The sequence below is a fragment of the Colletotrichum karsti genome (genome assembly GCF_011947395.1).
Source record: "Colletotrichum karsti strain CkLH20 chromosome Unknown Scaffold19, whole genome shotgun sequence".
NCBI lineage: Eukaryota > Fungi > Ascomycota > Sordariomycetes > Glomerellales > Glomerellaceae > Colletotrichum > Colletotrichum karsti.
In genome coordinates, this window is record NW_024065919.1 from 91,766 (window position 1) to 104,510 (window position 12,745).

At 54.3% G+C, this 12,745-nt stretch overlaps 3 protein-coding genes across 3 annotated transcripts; 2 read left to right on the forward strand and 1 right to left on the reverse strand.

Annotated features, from left to right (window-relative positions):
• Positions 1 to 213: 213 nt before the first annotated feature.
• On the reverse strand, positions 214 to 1,212 carry CkaCkLH20_06392 (uncharacterized protein; the record flags this gene model as incomplete). Its single annotated transcript, XM_038889109.1, has 3 exons — positions 214 to 299; positions 349 to 1,096; positions 1,159 to 1,212. 3 exons carry the CDS (start codon positions 1,210 to 1,212, stop codon positions 214 to 216), a joined length of 888 nt encoding a protein of 295 aa, XP_038745407.1.
• A 1,088-nt stretch (positions 1,213 to 2,300) lies between these two features.
• CkaCkLH20_06393 (uncharacterized protein) lies at positions 2,301 to 4,031 on the forward strand (the record flags this gene model as incomplete). The annotated part of the gene is made up of 1 exon (XM_038889110.1): positions 2,301 to 4,031. One exon carries the CDS (start codon positions 2,301 to 2,303, stop codon positions 4,029 to 4,031), a length of 1,731 nt encoding a protein of 576 aa, XP_038745408.1.
• A 1,249-nt stretch (positions 4,032 to 5,280) lies between these two features.
• Positions 5,281 to 9,513, forward strand: CkaCkLH20_06394 (pab-dependent poly -specific ribonuclease subunit; the record flags this gene model as incomplete). Its single annotated transcript, XM_038889111.1, has 12 exons — positions 5,281 to 5,385; positions 5,538 to 5,645; positions 5,695 to 5,870; positions 5,930 to 6,056; positions 6,105 to 6,691; positions 6,749 to 7,162; positions 7,214 to 7,464; positions 7,521 to 7,660; positions 7,717 to 7,824; positions 7,950 to 8,352; positions 8,403 to 8,616; positions 8,667 to 9,513. 12 exons carry the CDS (start codon positions 5,281 to 5,283, stop codon positions 9,511 to 9,513), a joined length of 3,480 nt encoding a protein of 1,159 aa, XP_038745409.1.
• Positions 9,514 to 12,745: the final 3,232 nt, after the last annotated feature.

Sequence of the window (12,745 nt, forward strand, 5' to 3'; positions counted from 1 at the left end):
GCTATCGGCAGCACCCAGACGGGGGATAACTCCCTTTTTTGCATCTGGAGGGAATAAACTCGTGTACAAACTGTTAGCCTATGTAAAGCGATAATAAGATACGTTACCAGGAAGGGAACGAGACTGCCAAACCACCCTTGAACGCCTCCCAAGCCTCGGACCTCCTTTCGTCGAAAATCCGTCCCATGCGAAAACCAGAATGATGGTAGGTGCTCAGTCGAGTTCTTCGTTCTGCTGATATACGTGTCGGCTGCGTGTGGGATCCTTGCGCATGGCCTGGCCAGAGCCCGTGAAGCCAACTATGATCGGGTCAGTGTGGAAGGAGTACGAGTCTGGAGACTGACGTACCTCGGCCGTGGACACCCTCGGGTGTGCGGAACATGCTGTCTTTCTTCTGATTCTTGCCGAACTTGGACTTGGCATTGAACTCCTGCCATTTACTCTTGCCCTTCTCCAGCTCCTTGGTAGCCTTGATCTTCTTAGCCTTGGGCGGCTTTGCGGCACCGTCACCCTTCTTCTCCGCGTCAAGCTTGGCTTGCTGCTCTGGGTACAGACTGGCGGCCGCGGAAGTGACAACGCCATTTGAAGGGCCACTGTGAGCTAGTGGTGTAGGTTGGGCGGGCTGTTGTGCGGTGCTGGATCCGGAGGCTGGTGTTCCGTCAGCTTTGCGCTTGTTGTTCATGGGACGGATGTCTTTGGCCCGCAGGGTATCGGTCTCATCGTAGCTCTTGAACTTGACGACGTAGATGGGTGCTGTTGACGAGCCGGTGATAGAGGTGATGCGGGCAGGATAGAACCCTCTGTCGCCCGAGACCCATTTCGCCATGACCGTATCGTTCACTCGGTAGGTTACGGGGCCGTCGTCCTTCTCTTCAACAGGGGGAGCAGCCTTCTTGAAGGCAGGGTGATTCTCCTTGGACCACTTCTCGGGGGGCGGGCTTGGGGCTTTCAGAGGTGCGGGCTTGGGTGCCTGCTTCGGCAGCAGCTCAGCAAGAGACTCGTCGAGAAGGGAGATCATGTCATTCAACTCCGCCTGCAAATTCTTGAGTTCGGCATTTCCAGGATCATCTTTGAGACCGGCGAGAACGACATCGAGCTGTCGAGATTACATTAGCAATCAGCGGCAACGGGGGGTTTTGTAGGGCCGAGAGCGCATACCTGCTCCTGGTACTGTTTGCGGTCCTCCTGCAGGGCCGTGATGTCGCTCGACATTGTGAATGTTGGTGGTAGTGAAAGTTCGCTTTATGAGCTTGATTCCCAAAGATAGGAATATATGTGGATGCGAGAATTTTCGCAGGGGTTGTGTTTGCGCAAAGATGAGCAGGAGTCGGCTGCTTGGAAGTGGTTGCAGTTGATGGCGCGTTGTGGTTTGGACGGCTGTGACGAACCTGTAGCGGATGCCGGACCGTACGGTAGGCGCAACTGCAAGCTTATTCAAGGATCACGTGTGAGTTGCGCAGAATCCCTGCCCGGTTGGAAGATGACATAATCCGGGGGAGCGAGCCAATCACGGTCTGACTGATTCATGATTCAGGTCCCCCAGATGCGCTGTGGTCCGGGGGGCTCTTTTACCTTAGGAACCGGGCTGGAAGGGGTGACTGAATAACACCCACTCCAAGTCACGTCAATACCCCAGGCAGCTACCTACCTAGGTATGCTGATGTTATCAACGTCCTCTGTGTCGTGGTCAACCGTTGTCATCATCGTGGCATTTAGCTATATAATTATGGCGCGGGGCGCTGACTTTCCTGGGGATAGGTGGGATTCATCCCGACGTCTTTAGGAATCTGGAAGACAGGGGTCGGGTCGGGTCTAGGCGACTTTAGTGAATGAGGCTCCCGCCAGCGCTCACTGAAGCTGCCCGTTCCGCTGTACACCTCAGGGTGCGGTTGCGGTCGTGCGGGCGCGAATTCGGTCTCGGGTACCTTGACAAGCTCGAAGTTCCTCCCCTTCTTTTTTCATTTATTTTCGCAAGCAATCTGCTTTCTTCCTCCCGAGTCTACTCCGTAATCCCATCTTGATCTTTCCCATCAAGAGCTGCATCTATGCTCAACTGACGCCCAATTGGCCCCGCCCCCGTCCACGTCTCACGCCCTGCGGTGGCCCTGTTCAGTTATCCAGGCATTGCTACATTGAAACCGTCGGCGGCCACCACCGCATCCATCGGTTCTCCGGACGCCCAGCAGAGGCAACGCTGCGCATCAGGACACTCTGACACGCCGACACGCCTGGTCACCATCCTGACACCCCAATTGCCGTATACGTACAGTACAGAACATCCAGGGGGCAAATAAGCAATCATGGTTCGAGACAGAGACACCGACGAATCCTCGTCGGCCAGCCAATCAAAGCGCCCTCCCCTCAATCATCAAGAGAGCGACTCTACGAACAGCGACCACGCCGCCAGGGAGCATCATCATCAGCACCGATCGAAGCCTCAGAAGCACGTCGTCGGCGCCGGTCGCTTGCATGCACGCGTCCCTTCTTCCAAAGCATTACACAAACACCACGGATCCAACGCTGCGAAACTGAACCACCGACGGATAGCTTCTCCCTCACCAGAGCGAAAGCCGACCTTCGCAGCCAGCCATCGCCGCGTTCAATCCGACGCCAAACTATCCCGCGACAGCTCATCCACGAACCTGAGCAAGAACAATTCCTCCACGAGTCTCCGGCGCAACAAGTCCCACGGCGAAGTAAACAAGAAGTCAAAGAGCTCGGACAAGCTCAAGCGGACCAACTCAAACCCGGCCGTCAACAAAGTCAAGTCGCAAAAGTCACAAGTACACTTTGACTTGGGCAACGACGGACAAGACGACGAATGGGTTGACGCCAGCGCATCCGCGTCACCATACCTATCGAGACGAGGATCGCTTGCCAGCGCTCAATCCTCTGCGAAGCCCGACGACAGCAGCGCAAATAACTCACGAACCGAAACCCCCGTAGTGCAACCGTCCCCGCCTCCTGCAAGAGTCCCCGACCGCGAAACCGTACAGCACAGAGAATACCTCACTTCGAGATTACTCCAGCGCACACCTTCTCACGGCGCGCCGCCCAAGATGACCGCAGACACAGTCTCGGTGTCGCGTCGGGGCCAGTCCCAGTCTCCGGACTCCATCAGCCGCGTCTCCACGCTCGCAGACTCGCACAATGTCACCGCATTAGCCGGCACAAGCTCTGGCGACGAGCTCATTTCAAGATTTGTTGGCGCTGGCAGCTCCGGCGCGGCACGTGAAGGGTCATTCTATCAACTCTCTAGACGGCCCGACAGTCGGAGGTCAGAAGACATCTCTCAGCAAAGACCACAGTCATCAGCGAGCTCCGGACGACCGACGAGACGAGATGCCGAGTTGTCGGAAGACGAGGACGGTACCGCGCTGGCGCCGCGATCGGCCAGACGATCTGCACCGCCGGCCGAGAAGTCGCGAACTCAACAGAAGCTTAACTTGCAACGCGCAAGCTCCGTGATCGAGCCCGGACAGGCAGTCACCGGTGGCGTCGGCGCGATCGGGGCAAGCCCACTCGTGGGGATCGGGGGGCCTGGCTATGACGGCGGCGCAAGCCGAGATCCGCGCGTCGCCAAACAGCTGGAACGGACAGGGATGGAGTATCTCAGCGTTCGCAGATTCCAGAATCCAGTGGTTCGCTCTTTGGATCGTCTCGAACAGATCAATCGCATGAGCAAGAATCAGCGGATACCGCGCAATGGCACTGCCAGCATCAACGGAAAAGCGGCGTCGATGCGCAGTGGTGTCGTGCCAGGTCAACACACGCGCAACTTGAGCGTCAACGAGAGTAGCGCAGCAGCTGCAAGGAGGCCCACCACACCACGCACGCAGTCGATCCGGACAAACGGCGCTGGGTCAAGCTACGAGGACGATCGCCAGAGTAGTCGAGCACTGCAAGAGGGATCCGGAGCCCAGGGGTTGAGTGGATCGAGTCTTGTTGGTGGAGAGGAAGATGAGGGTGTGACAGCCATCCTGCGCAATCTATGGGAGAAGAACCTGGATCTCAGTGCCAGCCAGGACTAGGAGACTTCGTTTAGCGATGAGGAACGGGATCTCATGCCCAAAGATTAGAGGTTTGGTAGGCTGCGCTTGATCATGTGAGGATTCATCACCTTTCTGCTGCCCAAGGAGTCACAAATTTTGCTGCATTTTCTTGCAGTGTGGGTGCGCGGTTATGATTTGGAAAGCGCATGTTTCAACAATGACGGTGTACTATGAATGGAAAGGGCGGGTTCATGGCGGGTTTCTTGAGAACACTGGCTCTTTTTCACCTTCATCAGGTGTACTAGACGAACGGGCCAAAAGCTTCAGATAGACATAGGTAATAGCGAGGAATACAAAAAGTAATCAATGACGATACTTGCGGATGAATTCAATTGCTAGAATTAGTTGGCCACACTTCCCAGCAGGATTTTCCATTGCCAACTCGAGGGATCGCATTGAATCCTCAACAGAGAGATCGAAACCTGCGGGTCTGCCTCTCAATGTTTCCACACTCCAAAAGACCTAAACTGCTCCCGTCGAGTTACTTTTAAAGAAAAACTAAGAAATCGATACACTCTCCGCGGTTATTCACCCCCTTCTGACAGAAGTATGTCTCGCTGCGCTTTTGATAAAGGTCAATGGATGACATGCTCGCTGCTCAATGACTCTTCCAAAGCGCCTTCTTGGAAGGGCTAGAGCGATGGTCATAGATTCACGCTATGGAAGTCAAAATAAAAAATCAGATGGTTTTTCTCTTCTCTTGCAAAATCTCCTGGCAGTGGCGTTCTTGGTTCCTCGCTGGAACAGGTGCATTCTGGCAATGACCCAAAATGTTGCAGTCTTATCTATACATCTTGGTCAGCCATCTCGTAAGGTAGGTAGATACTTGACGATGAGGGAAGTGTTATTTCCACCACCTCGCCTGTATGATTCGATGATCCCAAGGTTCATCTGAATGAATTGCAGAACGCAACTCACCGAGTCTTGGACACTGGTCCGCGGCTCGGTGATGCTCCTAGATCGGTCTCACCTAAGGTAAGGCGTGGTTTCGGAAATATTCCGGGTCTAGAAGGTAGGTCTAAGGTTCTGCAAGAGCCTCCCCCACACTCATGCTCCCTGCTCTGTCCTCCAGTCGGGTGCTAGTAGGGATACGCAAGTGGCTTAGCTTGTGAGGCGCGACATCTTGCCTTTGCTCTGCATCTTGCTGAGCTGCGCGAAGCTGCGGGGGTCGCGATCCTCATTTCCGGCGGCTTTTTGGTGTTCTTATTTGGCCTTCAGAAGCGCCCGGCTGCGACCCGGTTGCCGGCGCTTTCTTGGAATTCTCCTCCCTTTCAAAAACTATGGTCATTTTGGTGAGGAAGCGCAGACCAAAATGGATCCAGACTGGGACGAAGTAAGTTGCATTCAGGCCCCTCCTCGACTGTCGCGATACCGCAGTCCAGCCGCCCCGCGATCTTTCGTGTTGCCTCTCGACCGCCCCTTTTGCCCGTGCTGCAGTCTACTCGCTATACTTGTAAGCTTTGCTAACAACCTTCCTAATCGCAGGTCGCCCGCATCACCTTCCCGCCTCCGGGCGTCCACGCCATGGCCACGCCCGTGACGGCCATGACCTTCGATACGGCGCAGGAGCTATTGTGGACGGGAAACGACTATGTACGATACCAATGAGCTGGGGTGCCGAACGACGTCTAACAGATAGTAGGGCCGCGTCACTTCATTCTACGGCAGCGAGCTGCAGCGATACACCTCCTTCAAAGCACACACCACTCCCGATGGCCCGGTCCGACAGATACTGGTAAACGACAAGGGCGTCGTGGTGTTGGGTTCGAAAGATATACACATGGCCTCGCGGAAGGGCCCTCCTATTTGGCATGTTAGGTGTGAAGCCCCGGGCGCTGCTGTCGATTGGATTGTTTGGCCGACTGACGTCAACCCAGACACGACGACATGAAAGATTTACGATGCATGAGCTTTACATCCAAGGGGACCTCCGAGATCCTTGCCGCCGGTTTCCAGGACACCATGTTTGTGATCGACCTCGCTAGGGGCGAAGTAGTCAAACAGGTATGTCGTCTGCCCTGAGTGGCCCTCGAGTCTTGTTGACAACTTTAGGTTCCAACGGCGCACTCCTATAAAGTTATGAAGAGAAGCAGGTATATCTGTGCTGCAACTAAGGACGGCATAGTCAACCTGATTGACCCCGTCAACTTCTCGGTCGTCAAGAGCTGGAATGCCCATTCTGCTCTCATCAGCGACATGGACGCCCAGCATGACTTCATCGTCACCTGCGGTTATTCGCTGCGTCAGGGGCAGAACTACATGCTGGATCCGTTCCTGAATGTTTTCGATATCAAGAAGATGTCGTCGATGTCGCCAATCCCGTTCCCAGCCGGTGCAGCTTTCGTCAGAATGCACCCTAGAATGTCGACCACCAGTATCGTGATGTCTCAGAGCGGGCAGATGCATGTTGTTGACCTGATGAACCCCAATACTAGCAAGATGAGGCAAGCCAACACGATGTCATACCTGACCATGTTCGAAATCGCGCCTTCTGGCGAGGCCCTCGCCCTTGCGGATGCCGAGTATAACATACACATATGGGGCTCCCCATCCAAGGTCCATTTTGTTGATTTCGCATCGCAAACCGAGTTTGCAACCCCTGAAGGGCCATTGCCGACCATCGAGTGGACTGCCGAAACGTAAGAAAGGCCACTCTGAATGTGCAAACTGTTTTAGTCTTACTGACTTGCCTACAGGCCTTTGAACTCAATCGGCACCCCTCACTACCGAGAGACACTGCTGTCTGCATGGCCAGAACTCATCTCTGATGTCGGAGCTCCTCCGACCAAACCCGATCCACAGTTTTTAGCTACTCTTAAGGCAACAGAGTTCGGCATGTACGGGCGTAATACGAGGGGACTTCGAAGAAACCAAGTCGAAGACACCCGCAATTTGGACAAAGCCAGCGCGTCAGGCATCTTGGCTCCAAAGTTCCTCAGCGAAAAGGCTCGAGAGTTTGCCAAAACCCCGATCTTCGGCGATGAGGACAAGGCCGATGCCGCAACGTTGCTGCAGATGGAAATCGATCCCTCAAAGGCGGAGTGCCCACCCATGTATCGGAACGTTGAAATCAAGTACAGCAAGTTCGGTGTTGATGACTTTGACTTTGGGTATGTTAATCTCTGTCCTTTGCAGACGCAACGCTGACCTACCTCGAACAGATTCTACAATAGAACTCAGTACTCCGGGCTTGAGATTCACATTGCCAACTCTTATGCCAACTCCTTGCTTCAGATTATGCACTTCACGCCTATGATACGGAATATTGCACTCCAACACGCTGCGACCGCTTGTGTTGAGGAAACCTGTCTGTTGTGCGAGCTGGGATTCTTGTTCGATATGCTGCAGAAAGCCGACGGCTCCATTTGCCAGGCCACCAACATGCTGAAGACGCTTAGCCACCACCCTCAAGGTTTGACGAATTCCCGAGCTGTTTGGGTCGTTGTACAGAAAACTGACGTCTCCAAGCTGGGCCTCTCGGTCTTCTTGAAGAAGAACCTAACGGTTCTCCTTTGACTGTGATGCTGCAAGGCCTGACGCGGTTCCTCCTGGACAAAATTGTACAAGACTACAAATCCATTCAACCGGGCTCGACCCGGATGGAACAGGTTCGTGGTATTCTCCAGTGCCGTATTTGCATATGGCAGCTAATCACTATCTCCAGATGCTAGCAACTTCCGCGACAAGCTCCGTGAGGTGTATGAATTGTCGGAGCGAGTACACCCGTCCGGCTTCCGGCTTTCACAATGATTTGATGTATCCTCAACCTATTGTGAGTCTTCCCCACTCGCTGGTCAGAAATCTCTTTTGTACCACTGATGGAGTTTGCAAACGCACCATACTTTCTGGCCCGCTGCCCACTGCTCTCGTATTGCATCAAACACTAATGGTGTACAGAAGAGTACGGGACGGAATCAGAAGGCTCCTAAGGTGACCTTCTCGCAAATTCTGAAGTCCAGCGTCGAACGCGAGACAACATCTAAGGGTTGGTGCAGCCGGTGCCAGCGCTACCAGAACATCGCAGCCAGGAAAACCATTCACAGTATTCCGCATGTCTTCATCATCAACACTCTCATCTCGAGTCCGGAGCACAGACGCTTCTGGTCCACACCAGGATTCCTCCCAGAAGAGATTGGCGTCATAGTAGACCAGGGCCAATTCTTCTGCTACGAGGGAGAAGACCTGAAGCTTCATCTCCAGCGCGGTATCCACAACATTTCGGTGTACTCCCTCGTCGGCATAGCCCTTAACATCGATCCTGGCGCAGGGCAAAAGCCTCATCTGGTCGCTATGGCCAATGGTATGCTACCTTTCTTACTGTCGTGAATATTTTATCTGATCATCTCCTAGTTGCCCACTCTCAGCCTCAGACGCCGCAAGCAAGCCAATGGCACCTTTTCAATGACTTCCTGGTACGCCCCGTCAGCACCGAGGAGGCTCTTTCGTTTCATGCTGCCTGGAAGATGCCCTCGGTCGTTGTTTTCCAGCTGAAGGACGCAAACAACAAGATCGATACGGACTGGAAGAAGAACATCGACACCTCGCTCCTGTACGAGGACAACAAGTATGGCACCCTTCCCACGCATATCTTAGACGGCCCCTAACCCCGAGCAGCCCCCATGTGGATAGTAAGACATATCGTGCACTCGACGCGGCGACCGAACAGCCCGGGCCGGAAACCGTTATCGCCCTGGACACCGAGTTCGTCGCCGTTCGTCAGCCGGAAATCGAGATGAACTCGGACGGTGAAAGAGAAACCATCCGACCAATCGTGTATGCTCTTGCGAGAACTTCCGTCGTCCGGTGTCAAGGAGAAGACGAGGGTCTCCCGTTCATCGATGACTATATCAACATCCGGGAGAGCATCGTGGACTACCTGACGTCGTATTCAGGCATAACTAAGAACGACCTCGATCCTAAGCTATCCAAGCACAACCTCGTCTCCCTGAAGGTCGCATACAAGAAACTCTGGATCCTCCTGAACCTAGGTTGCAAGTTCCTAGGCCATGGCCTGAAGCAGGATTTCCGAGTGATCAACATCCATATTCCCAAGTCCCAGGTCATCGACACTATTGATCTCTTCTTCCTGAAGGAGCGCCTCCGCAAGCTGTCGTTGGCCTTCCTGGCGTGGTATCTTCTGAAGGAGGACATCCAGCTGGAGACCCACGACTCGATCGAGGATGCTCGGACGGCGCTGAAGCTGTATCGCAAGTATCTCGAGTTCGATGACGCGGGCGTGCTGGAGCCGATGCTACAGGACATCTACCGGGCAGGTAGGGAGAACGGTTTCAAGCCGCCAAAGCGAGAACAGAACATCCAAAGGCTAGATACACCACCTCCGGTTTCTAGTGAGGCCGCGGCCGCCCCTACGACGCCATTGAGGGCTGGCCAGGCACCGCCGGGCAATGGGTTCGGGGCAGGATCGACATGGACTCCAGGCAAGGGCTCCCCCCTTCCATAATGGGGAAAGAAAGTTGCGATCAAGCTACCTTAACTGCTCGCCCGCAAGTGTATCAGCGTGAAGTTAAACATCAGGCCGCTGGTTCGCTGGATCCCATACAACTCCTTTTTCCCGCTATTTCTACTTTCAGGCGTCGCAAACCGCGTGACTTTGGTTTAAGAGACGCTTCTACCCTGATTTCGACGTCTCCCGAGAACGTATGGCCTCCCTTTGGCGCGGCGACGCGCGGATATTCCGAATCCGACACACTACTCTACTCGACGCCTGCCATGCTTTGATTCATGGATCGCATTAACTCCGACAACATGCGTTCCTCATCTCACCTCGCAGCCCCCCACAGCTTCGACGTCGTCTCGTCTCCCCACCCCGTTTTCCGCCATCAGAACGCAGGTTTGATCGTCTCTCACGCGGCAAAATGGGCATAGATCACATAGACACCACGAATACAATGATCCATTTACTTTATCTCCATCTCCATTCGCGCATGTACGATCGTCACATATCGTTGGACTCGCTTGAGGATGGGCATCCGGGCTGGAAATTTTCTTGTTCAGCTCGACATCTGGGTTGGCAATGCTTGACTGACCAATGCAATCACAAGATGAGAGTAGAATGATTATGTGCAATTCTCAGAAACTATATACATTTTCCCGTCCCCACCCCTTTTCCCTCATTTTCTCCTTGTCCATTTCCTTGTTCCTTTCCTTAGATTATTCCTGCTGTTTGCTTATGGCTTGCCGCGCTGTTTGCCTCAACGAAAGGGCACCCGAGCTGAGGAGCAAGTGATATCGACGACTGTACACGAAATCTTGTCAGGCTTTCCCAGAGGAACGGCAAGCTAAGGTCTGTTGCGTTCATAGCTTAGCGCACAGTAACAACACGGACGAGGAAGACGGGAACAAGGAATGAAAGCAGACATAGCACGCAAGAATCCCTCCCTGAGTTTCAACTGCACTGCGTCAAGGCAAAGTGATGAAGTTCGGTTGCGAATGGCCAACAACCTCGAGCATCAAGCCTGTCACGATTCAGTCGGCGATAGAATTAGAGCCCGGGCTGGTAGTCCCCAGCTGATAATGGCTTGACTGCTCCAACAGCTATGCATAATCGCCGTCTACTCGCCGGAGAAGCGAGGAAATGCGCGGAATTGTTTTCCATTCCCCCTGGAAATGCCCGGCTGGTATGAAGGAATTCCAATAAGTGACCGACCCGCAAGGATGAGCGATGCTCGCCCGGTCGTGGAAAACGCCGCGGTAAGCGCCGGGGTCCTCGTTGTAAGATGAAGCCGGAACATGAGGCATCTCGGCTCAAGTTCCCAAAGGTTGCGGGAGCATCCGGGTTGGGAGTGGGTCAGTGAATGACGACGTCCAAATAGGGTATCGCCATTGGACTCCTTGGATCCCCCTTGGTCCCCTTGGTGCCCGATATGGGAGTCATCTCACGGGCTCTTGGCGGGAGTCTTCGCAAGCTGTGATAACCGAGCTGTTTAGAAAGTCCTGCGGCCGGCTTCTCGGGCGCGAGTAGCCGGAAAACGGGTGATGTTTGGGTGTTGAGTTCGGCGACGAGCCGCACCACGTCGACACCCTCGATCTAGACTCCAAGGGTCCGAGACAGGGGGGTGCGCAGAGACGCAGCTCGACCGCTAGGGTGAAGGGACCGTGGACGTTTCTATGTCCAATCCCAGAGCTTCCATATCTTGGGACGGACAAGCGTCATCCCGCGGGATGGGGCACAGGCGGCGGGTTCGCGCTAGGTTCCTGACTTATTGACAGGGCCTCTGACACAGGAGAATGGAAGGGAGGAAAAGACCGAGATGCATATTCGAAGTTCGAGTTGAGGCTTTGCATATTTCCGAAGTGGACTGGTCGCGAGGCCGGATTCGTCAAGTGTCGGTTTCCGGCAAGTGGATGGGATTTTCCACCAGTTGTGATGAACCGAACCGAGCTGCCGGGAATAACATACGGCGGCGACCTGGCTGGGATGCAAGGTTAACGATATGACGCACGATGATGGTTGAGGCTATGATCTCGCGTCTTCGCCATTACGGCGAAATGGTGAAGACGCCGACATGGGATTGCGGGCCCAGAAGGTTGCGATGTTTTTTTTGTGGTTTTGGACCCTTGCTGCGTCTGGTTCTATTCCCAGACCCAGAGACAATGTCTTGGGCCGCGAGTTTCCGCTGGGGGTATCGGACGAATCAGGGCGGGAGAGGAGGCCTCAATTGTTGATTCTTCTTAGCCGAAGATTATCGTTGATGGACGGGGTCGACGGGATAGAGTTTGGGCGTCTGCGAGGAGATGGAAACCAGTGGTCCCGGAGCGGTCGCGACCGCCGCGACGGGGCGTCGAGTGCCGTGGTTGAGGGCCGAGAAGGAGATTGGCTCACCGACTGGATTTCGCTTCGTTGGGGCCGCGAGGAGCGGCAGGGCTGGCCGGGTAGCTCAACAGGTTCACATGTTGCGTTCCAGTGACGAGAGGCGTTGAAGATATTGTGTGATGGTCCGGGGATAGGCCGGGTGGTGCGTATCAGAGAGACAACAAGATGGCGGTCTCTCAATAATTCCAACGGGTGCCCGTTCGGTGAGACACGGACGGGTTGGTGAGGTGTGCTCAACGGGCGGGTCTTCGGTGTCTTGGAAGTTTCACCTCGCTGGGGTTCTCGGTGAGATGAGGTAAGCCCAGGTGAACTGAGGTGAACTGAAGTGTAACTACCTTACGGATATGAAGCGGTAAACTGCCCGAGAAAGTTGAATGGCTAGGCCCCTGGCTGAGCTGTACGGAACACTTGGCGGCAGCAACACCCACTGGAGTCTGACCCTTGTCTGGTCAGAGCTGGGTACGTCATGGTGTCCGGATGCCGAAACCTGTTTGATACCGTTTCGAACTGGTTGAAATATTGAATGAACCAAGACCGTTAGACGGTCGGAATTAATACAGCTTTTCTTGAAAGTGCTTCAGTTGTCAGGTCTGGAAAGGGACAGAACAAAGACAACCTGCAGCGTTATCGCGTTATCCGTTATCGATAATAGCTGCCGAGTGGATTCTTAGGTAAGGTACCTACCTTACGTAAGTCGGAAGGTGGACCTCGATCGATGGCCCGTGTGATTTACCCCGCATTCTTGCAGCAGGTGGCAGGCAGACGGTTCCCAGGCCATTCCCAGTCCAGTACAGCGTTCTTCCAGCGCAGAAGGCGCAGATCCAATCACAAACCGTCCAATGTCAACCAACCTGAAGGT